A 9,929-nucleotide genomic window follows, 5' to 3' on the forward strand; every position below is an offset into this window, starting at 1 on the left:
GGTTAAGTTATTTAAATTTTTCAGGTATTTTTTCTAAGGTTATTAAACTTAAAATACACTTTTTGAAGTTTTGCTTAATCTTGGAAATGTATTCACTGAGGAGCTTAAACTATTGTAGCCATTCTACATCACAAGTTCCAAAAAAATATTTTTATGAGAAAATTCTACTTACAAGTTTTCAACACTTAAACACAAAAAAGCAATCGTTTGAGAGTCTTGCTGATAATAGAACACACCAACTTAAACCTCCTTTATTGAGACATCAAAAAGATATATATGATTTAAAAATTAGAAAATTTAATAATGAAAGTTATAACAAACTGAAATCTGAAACGCTTAAAATTTACAATGAGCTTGTGCCTTTTTCTATAAGAAAAATTCTTGGAAGAATAAAAATAGGTGTATCAACAGAGTATTATAATATGAAAACTTTTTATGCAGTTCAGAAAAGCGGAAAAACACCTCAAAAACTAAAAACTTTTAACTATAATGAGTTAATGGCAGCAAACAGTTTTAGAAGAGATATACCAAAAAGTGTATCAATATTAATTATTGCTGTTATTCCAATGGGTTTTTGGCTCATGTGGGTACCAATACTAATTTTTCCACGAAAACTATTTCCTAGAAGTTTTTGGTCATTTTCACAAAAACAACTGTTTTACAAACTAAATCATTTTGATCGATTTGAACATCATAAGGTTGTCATCCACCATATGGAGTACCACAAAAGTAAGCAATTTTTATCTTTGTCTGAAAGACAAATAGTTAAAGAAATATTGTCTAAACTTCAACTGAAAGGAGTTGTCAAATATAGCGATTTAATTTTACTCAGAACAATATGTCAGAACTTTCCTTTTAGTCTTGAAAACTCAAATCTTATACTTATTCAAGCATTCTGTAAAGTTTTTGAAGTAAGTAGTATAGGTACATTAAATTCCCTCACAAAAAAACTTAAATCAAAAATTCAGATAATTATGGAATTAGACAGAAAACTACAGAAAATGGATTTGTCTAAGTTAACACAGGAACAAGTTATTGATGCTAATTATATGAGAGGGTTAAACTCTTCTACACTTTCTCATGAAGCTAATGTATACTGGTTAAAGAAATGGTTAGAATTCAGTACACAATTTAAGGAGGATGACATTTGGTTTTTGCTACATGCAATGGTGATTAATTCCATTGAATTTTCTGAACTTAAATATCAAAGATCAGCACTTGATTGATTATTAAAAAAGTTAAAACTTTTTTTTTTTTTTACAACAATAACAATTTCTAATCGCTTCTCTGCTATATAAGTGTTTTATAAGTTTTGCTGCTTAAACGTATTTTTTTAACAAAATTATTCGTTAACCTATTTTCATTAAAATTTGATTGGTTGTTAAAAATAGATTAAAGATTATTAGCTTTACAATTACTGTATTTCGTTTCATACCAAAAGCTCAATAACTCGAAATTATTAAAGTAAATTTAGCTATATTTAAATACGTTAATAATTATTTAAAACTACCTAAATAAACAACTGTGCATTATTCTTCATGAATTTCAATAAAAAATTTATGTTCATAAAATCAATTTTAAAGTAACTTACATATTTTAATTGATTAATTAGATTGAAATTAAATAAGCTTCTCCTTATATTTCAATAATGAAAACAGTTTGCATTTTAAAAACAAGTATATACAAAAAGTCTAATAAGTATTTTAGACTATCACAAGTTAAACACGTTCTTTTCTAAAAAAAATCCTAGTTGGTAAAAACAATTAAATTTTAAACGAATTAGAAACAAAACTAATTTGATTTTTATTAAGAAAATATTTATTTATTTGCATATTAAGTACCCTCTTTGTAAAAAGTTTATGAAGTATCAAGCAAGACAAAGTAGTGACTGGTTTCTTAATTTTATTATTTCGTAATTTTTAAACAAGGCTTTTAATTCCATTTTATAATGTAGAAATTTCACCTACTGCCATAAATTTAGAATAAGAAAGTTGGGGATTATATTTTTCATAGAAAGTTGTTTTTGACTATAAAGAAATATATGTAATTAAATTTGCTTACCTCTGATAGTTTCAATATGTTATTTTAAGTTTTAACGAAGTGTCTGTACATACCTAAAAGGTAAAAAATAAATACAGAACTTTATTTTAGTTAGAACTAAAACAAAGTTCTGTATAATAGTTTTTTTTGCTTATAACAAAACTATTACTTTTGTGACTGCAACCTATTTTATATTTTAATTATAATTTTTATTATTTATTAAGTGTTTATTAGATATCAAAAGTGTACAGTTTATTTTTTTGTACTTTAAAAGTACGAACTTAATTTTTAAAACAGAATCACAATAAATCTAAGATATTTAAATATTTTTTCCGAAATTACCTCATAAGTTTAGATTCATTTATATTTTTACATTGTATGCAGATTGCTGAGTTTTATTATCTAAATTTTACAAAAAAAATCTAATTGGTTTGTTACTTATGCAGGCTAAATACGTAAAACTTAAAATTGTTCAACTAATTATAGTGAAGTTCTTCTATTTATTAAAAAATATTTTCTAACAAAGATACTGAGTGTACAGTTTCTGTTAAAAAATAACTTACCTAACAGTGTGTATTATTAATAGTTCTTCAAAAATGTCACAAAAGAAAAAAATTGTTGTTGACTTGTTTTTTGATATTATTTCACCTTATAGCTACGTTACCTATGCAACACTTACAAAATACCAAAAAATATGGAAATCTATGGACTTAAAACTTAAACCCGTTTTCTTAGCTGGCATAATGGGTCAGACAGGCAACAAACCACCGGCTACTGTGCCTGCCAAAGGTAAGTACATGGGAAAGGATCTGAAGAGAATTAGCGAGTATTTCGATGTTGAGTACAAAATGCCGAAAAATGCGCACGAAGTGATGTTTGTTAAAGGAACGGTTAGCGCTCAGCGTTTGTTGACTTCAGTTGCTAACAAGCATCCATCGTACTTGCAACCACTTGCTGATGAGTTGTACTCGAGGTTTTGGTGGAAACATTTGGATGTAGTAGAAGAAACAAGCTTGAAACAAGCATGTGTAGATGCAAAAATTCCAAACGAGTTAGTTGAGGGACTTATCGAATCAATTAAGTCCCCTTCTGTAAAAGATTTGTTAAAGCAAAACACTCAGCATGCAATTGAATACGGCTGTTTCGGGTTACCATTTTACCTTGTTCATCTTCCTAATGGTAAGACCGTACCAATGTTTGGAAGCGATAGACTTTTCTTACTTGCTGATTATTTAGATGAAAAATGGCCAGGACCATGGAAAAAAATTGCAAAGCTTTAAAAGAGCATTATTGTATGAACTTTAATATATATAAACTAATCGTGTGAACTTTTGCAGTATTTTAAATTTAGTTCAGTGCTCTACCTTTTGACTTTATTTATGAACTTTGATCTTTAGTTATTAATAAAAAAGTTAAACTAGCAATCATTTTATTAGAAATTAATGATTTCTCCGATTGTTAAGTATCTTGTATTATTATTTTACCTTTGTAACTCAGAGACTACTTTTTAATTTTTTTACATTAAAATCTATATATTTTTGAATTGTGCCAATTTAACTTGTTTGCTGTAATTTTGTAAATAAAATTTAAATTACACTTCCAAATTAATAAAATTAGTTGAGAATATAGTACTTACTCAAAGTGAATTATTTTTATAAATAATGGTTTTAAAATAAGTCTTCAGTAAATCTATATATTGCTATGTTTAAATTATAGAAAGAGTCTAAACAATTTATACGTAAGTTTTATAAAGAATTTTAGCCAATTTTAGCTTCAATTTAATTTTTAAAGTTCGGTCAATATTATCAGAGTCCGTATTTTTTGATAAGAAACTTTTGGTTCTCTAAAAAAAAAGTGGTTAATTATTTCAGTCTTAGAACTTATATAGATAACAAAACTTCTAAGCAATTTTACAAATTAGTCTTGTTCACAAAAATTAATATTTTATTACGATCTGTCGATGGCTTAATAAAAAGGTATAAAAAAATTAACATAACTACTAGGTGATTGAGTGTGCAAAAAATAAGTGTAAAAATAATAAACAGTTAATATTTTAATTGTACGCAAATTGCAGTTAACTATACTTTATAAGTAACAGTTCAACAATAAAATAAATTTGTTTTATTGTTCTTACCTTCAACCTAATTATTGTTGCTAACTTTAACAGAAATTTTTATCATGGAACTTAAATTTTAATTTTTTTTAAACTAAATTTGATTAACACATAAGTATTCTATTGAATATTCGTATTACGAATTTAGTTTTATTTTTTAATTAATACAAACTTGAACTTTATAAAAATTATTGTAATTAATTGAAATGATATCGGCAATATACAGTGTCGCAATACTTATCTTGTTACTGTAAGCACATACATATTTATTAAACATTTGGATAAGATAGGGATATAAATTATTTTAAGAAGAAATCTGATGAAATGGTTTTTTATTTTTAAACAATAATTAGTTGTTTTTATTATTTTCTTTTTAAAAGTTCAACTGTTCACATTAATGTTACCTGTAACAGAAAAAAAAAACTTAAAACTCTATTTTTTACACTTGCGGTAAAAGTAGAAGTATGATTAAGCATTTTGCGTTACAATCTATATTTTTGGCCACTAAAACTTCTTGAATATCTTTCTATGTATAACAGTTTAACATGACAGGTAAACCACAGTCTTTGATACTTTAAAAATAACAGTTAAAATTTCGTGACGTGTAAATTGTATATATTTATTGACTCAGTTTAATTCTAAAACCTTCGAGAAAAAAACTCTTATACTACTTGAACCGTAAGAAAATTGATTAAGCTTTAATTTAAGAATTAATTAAAAAAAAATTGTGTCTACTCTAGCCATTTTAGCATATATCGTTTTAAGATACTTATGTGTACGGTACAGAAAACTGTTAAAATTTTTATGTTAACCTGCAATAAACAAACAGAAACATGAATTCTAAAATCGTGCGTTAAATTTAAAAGTTACTATAAAATTGTAATGATACAAATTTAACGATTTGCCAATTTTTTACTTTCATCTCTTAATAAAACCATGATTTTAAGTTGTGTTTATATCTTAATACATAATTTATACTCATAGAAAAGAAAGTATAACTATAAACAACTGAAACACTTAGAATTATGAAATAGCTAGTAGCAATACTTAAGCTATGTTAAACAAAACTATGATGTTTTCGTCATTATAGAGGTAGAAGTAGTAGTATTATTTTTAGAACTTTGTTATTAATGTTACAGAGAGTATAGCCGTTAATTTTGAACAAATAAGTATTTTCAAATTCCTGAACTATGAAGATTTTCAGTTAAAACAAAACCCGATTCTTAGTCTACCGAAAGCTTGTGGTCTGATGATTGAAATGGTGAGATAAATTTTTTATAAAAACTAAAGCTTGTCTCATGGTTCATAGGAGTCCAGGCTTTAGTTTTTGATAGAATTTCTCCGATGTTTTCTTAAGTTCAATGGTAAAATATTTAATGAACTAATCTATTTTTCTTTTTGGAACTTATTAAATCAAAAAAAAATTGCTTATTCACAAACTTTAGTAACTTTCGGCATTTATTTAAGTACTTCAGTTAGTAACAAATGTGCTTGAATGATTTTTAGCTATTTTCAAATTGATTTTTTACACTTTAATTTTTTTTTATTTATCAGAATAATATAAACTAACAAGCAATTAAGTTTCTAAATCAGAGTTGTCAAAATGCTAATTGAGTACTGAAGCGTGTTTTTTTAAACTAATTTTCAAATTTGGTTCTTTAAAGCAATTCGTTTTAGCAAGTATGTTACAGCTACAGTCTAGCTCAGGGTTTCAAAAGGTGACCATGACAAAAAAATTTAAGGGGTCATGAGAAGCAATGGGGGGGTACAGAGGGAACACGAGCTGTAAAGCAGCCTCACAGGGGCCATGATTTGAAACTTACACTAGGTTTTCTAGAGTTGATGATGAAAAGCAAATAAAAAAAAAGTATGAGACGTTTTTAATGGTTGTTTTTTGAGTTTTACCTTGTTGAAGGGGGCCATAGCCTTTTTAATTTCTTTTTAGGGGGCCTTTTGAAAAAAAAGTTTGGGAAGTCTTGGTCTAGCTAGACTATTTAAAGTTTTCTTCTTCAACAATATTTTAGCTGTTTGTTTAACTTTTTTTCTTCTTAAATGTCCTTTTTTAGCGGTAATAAAGGCGCATGTAATTGACATTAAAATCGTTTTCAAAATAATTTTGAAAAATACATGCTTTTTGAAAAAAAAAAATTAACAAAATTTTTTTTTAAGCTTTATATTTATTAACAGCAAAATTAGTACAAAGTGTTTTTTTTTAAGACAGATAAAATACATAATCATTCGACAAAAAAAAAGTTTTTTTTTCCAAGGTATAATTGTAAATTTAGAAATAAACGTCGAGGGTTATGAATATAATTAACTGTAGACTAAAATGTATAATTTCCAGGTTGATCTTAAAGGTGAGTCTAAGCTGAATAAAGGATTAGTCAGCAGAAAAAAAAGCTTTAATTTCAATTCGTTAAAATTTATTTTCTAATTAAATTTTTATATTTTTGTGTAAAGTTCGTTAGAGATAAAGGTATTAATTTAAAAAAAAAACAAAAAGCTTCAAAATAATTTGCTAATTCTGCTTAAATTAATTAAAAAAATCTTATTTTGTTATTGGAGAAAAGCTAAAATAAGTAAAAAATTAGAAAAAAAAGTTAAAATTTTAAAGGGGCCCCACTACTAAATTCAAACACCAATCCAATGGATTTTTTTAGATTAAAGGCAAAGAAGCGTTCTCTAGAATAAAAAAAAAAACAAGTTAGTTTTAAAGATAAGGAAAAAATTGGACCTAAAGTTTGTATACTTTTTAAATATAACAAAAAAAACTATTCGGGCCAAAGTAACCCTCGTTATTTAGATAGTCATAAAATCATAACTATTCGAAAAAAATCAATACACAAACTAAAAATACAAGTTAGTTGACTAAGATTATTTTGCATGGTTTATGACAAAAACTAATTAAATTCTTTTGACGAGCGTTAATTTAGCTCGAATAGCATTTTTGCAATTTTTAAAAAATGTCCAAACTTTAGATCCAACTATTTTCTTAATCTTTAAAGCTAACTACGATTTTTTTTAATTCAGAAAACGCTCCTTTGCTTTTAATTGGGGTTTGAATTTTTGAGTTGGGCCCCTTAGAAAAAATGTTTTTTTTTGGATTATTTTTTCTTTAAATAATATTCTTAGTTGGCTGTGTTCTCAAGGGTTATTGTTTTTTTTTTCCAAATTTAAAATATTTTAATAATATGTACAAATATTCCCGATTGTAAATTTCATAAACTTTTAATTTTCTAAGGATCACTGTAGCAAAAAAATAAAATTACTTATTTTAATACACTTAATTAAGACTATTTTAATTGGTAAACATTTTTTTTTACTGTTTTTATGTAAGACATGACCCACGTAAGTTTTACTAAAATTATCATTATTTTAACATAAAGTCCCTCATAAAAATAAGGGTTAGTACTAACAAGCTGTAACTCTGGTAACAAACTGGTAACTTGTTACCAACTAGCTTAGTGGTAATAGTGATAGCAAAAAAAATAAATTAACCAGTGCAAAAGTGTCTTCGTGCAAAAATGACTCTTAGTGCAAAAGTGACGCCGTGCAAAACTGTCCTCTCGTGCTAAAGTAACGCTCGTGTAAAAGTAAAAAAATCGACGTTCAAAATTGTCCACTCGTGCAAAAGTAACACCTACCCAAAAAAAATATACCAGAAGGTTTACATAAAAATGTGTAAAAAAAAAGAGCTTCTATTACCTCAATGTTTAGGTCTTATTCTAGTGTGACTTTTCCTTAACAAATAGTCTTTCTCTAGTCTTAACTTACCTAAAATCATTTACAAGGCAGTTAAAGTAAGCAAGGATTTTACAGGCTTGCCTGGTCCTAAATAATCTCCAAACAAAGTTGGTAGATTTAAATCAGTTCAAAGCTTCATAAGTTAAATCTGACAACGAACGTGAATGTTATTTTTTATGAAACTAAATATTTTACTACATAAACTATGTTTTCGAAGATACGTTTTGAAAAATTGAAATTTAGCATAGATTTTGATATTTTTGATTATATTTCCAAACTTTTTTTTCGAAAAATAGGTTTAACTATCTATTTTAAAAAGATAAATTTCAAGTTTTTATTTTTCGACTATTCTTTTCTTAAAAAGTTTTTTAAGGTTAACAATACTTAAATGTTTCTAAAACAACTAAAATAGCCGTTTTAATTTTATTAATCTTAAAAATTTAGAGTATAACAAACTTAAATCATTAAAAAATTGTATAGAGCAAAAACAAAAAAAATCCAAAAACATTTTAAACAACTTTATTTTTGGTTTTTTAACAGTGCATTATAAGTTTTTACTGATTTTTTTTTAAAAAGAAACATGAAATTAGACACACCTTTTAATTGGCAAATGACATAGCATATATAATGTTGTTTGTCAAGTTTGATTTATTTATTAAAAAACCAGTTTTACCTAATTTACTATGCATTTACACTATTGGTAAAAGAACCTATTATGACTTATCCGAATTTTTATTGCAGCAAAACTCTGGATATATTCACTTGAAATTATTTAGTTACTTCCATTTAGTTAAAATAATTTATACTTGTACATAAGTTTTTTGTATATCTTTGCTAAAAAAAATATTTGTTTACTTTAAATATAACACTAAACAAAAGTGAAGTAGTTTTTAAAAACTTTGTTTAGTTGTTCTCTTTTAACTATGTAAATGAGAGAAGATAAATACAAATTAAATACTACAAGTCTTTCAAGACTTAAAATTAAATAGTATTAATTCCGGAGTTACAAAAGATCTAATCTTAATTGATATTAACTATTGGGAGGTATATGTCTGTTTTAAGAAGTTAATACTAGTAGTAATTTTTCAGGTAATTAACAACTTATATGTTATACTTAAAGTTATCAATTTAAAAGAGCTAACTATTTGTTTGATCCTTTTCAATTTTAATTTAGCATTTTATTCGCTTAAAGTCAGCTATATGAATTTATACACTCTTTTGATTATTTTAAATTTTTATTCTTTAAACATTACTTTAACTATAAATATTTTCCTGTTACAAAATTTCAAAAAATATAATGTGCTCAGTGGTCTAGAAGTCTATTTGACATATAGACACAAATATTAAACAAAATAGTTACTTTTACTTGTTAAAGTTTTCTTGATTTTAATGTTGTTTTTTGAAAAAAATTATATAAAAATACATAGTCTTTATAAAATTTAATATAAAAGTTTAGACTATTAAAAATTTTAAGTTATTTATTTGCTAATAAAGTTCCTAGCAAAACAAGTTCACTGGAATATGTAATAATAACAAAATTTAGCATTACTCTTTTTTTATTAAACTAACACATGTTTCTGTGTGATAACTAATTAATATATACAATTATAATAGTATATATAAAGTGACTGTGTGTGTTTATGTGAAAGAATATATTATTTGAAGAAGAACTGACGGTTGTGTACACAGTTGTTTGAAATATCACATCTTAAGTTTTGTAAGTGTTCACTATCTTCTCCTACAATTGCCATTCAATCAAGGTTGCATATTTAGCAGATCTTACTTGCACCACCAATTGTTGTTGTTGGCTTGGTGAATAATGCTCTATTCCATTTCTAGTTTGGTACCTTACCTGTCAAAATACTGCAAACAAATCTGACATCTTCATTTTTTAAGCTATTCACCTAAAGTTTTCTCCTTGCATTATACGTAAAAAAAATCCTATTGTAACAACTTTATAATGTGATAAACAAAAAATTTTGACCAAAAAAAAAATGATTTTTTTTAGTAATGAAATATTTTTACTCCATAT

At 25.6% G+C, this 9,929-nt stretch overlaps 2 protein-coding genes across 2 annotated transcripts; both read left to right on the forward strand.

Annotated features, from left to right (window-relative positions):
* The first annotated feature begins 29 nt into the window (after positions 1-29).
* Positions 30-1,535, forward strand: LOC145837902 (LETM1 domain-containing protein 1-like). The gene has a single exon (XM_082945388.1). It carries the CDS (start codon positions 87-89, stop codon positions 1,224-1,226), a length of 1,140 nt encoding a protein of 379 aa, XP_082801514.1. The 5' UTR covers positions 30-86; the 3' UTR covers positions 1,227-1,535.
* A 1,079-nt stretch (positions 1,536-2,614) lies between these two features.
* On the forward strand, positions 2,615-3,585 carry LOC145837966 (glutathione S-transferase kappa 1-like). The gene has a single exon (XM_082945470.1). It carries the CDS (start codon positions 2,637-2,639, stop codon positions 3,318-3,320), a length of 684 nt encoding a protein of 227 aa, XP_082801596.1. The 5' UTR covers positions 2,615-2,636; the 3' UTR covers positions 3,321-3,585.
* The last annotated feature ends 6,344 nt before the right edge of the window (positions 3,586-9,929 follow it).

This window comes from Thalia democratica, chromosome 6 (assembly GCF_965202585.1).
Source record: "Thalia democratica chromosome 6, ktThaDemo2.hap1.1, whole genome shotgun sequence".
Classification (NCBI taxonomy): Eukaryota; Metazoa; Chordata; class Thaliacea; order Salpida; family Salpidae; genus Thalia; species Thalia democratica.

Bases quoted from the DNA above. Each gene is read 5' to 3' on its own strand.
- LOC145837902 (XM_082945388.1), top strand. From the start codon at position 87: ATGTATTCACTGAGGAGCTTAAACTATTGTAGCCATTCTACATCACAA.
- LOC145837966 (XM_082945470.1), top strand. From the start codon at position 2,637: ATGTCACAAAAGAAAAAAATTGTTGTTGACTTGTTTTTTGATATTATT.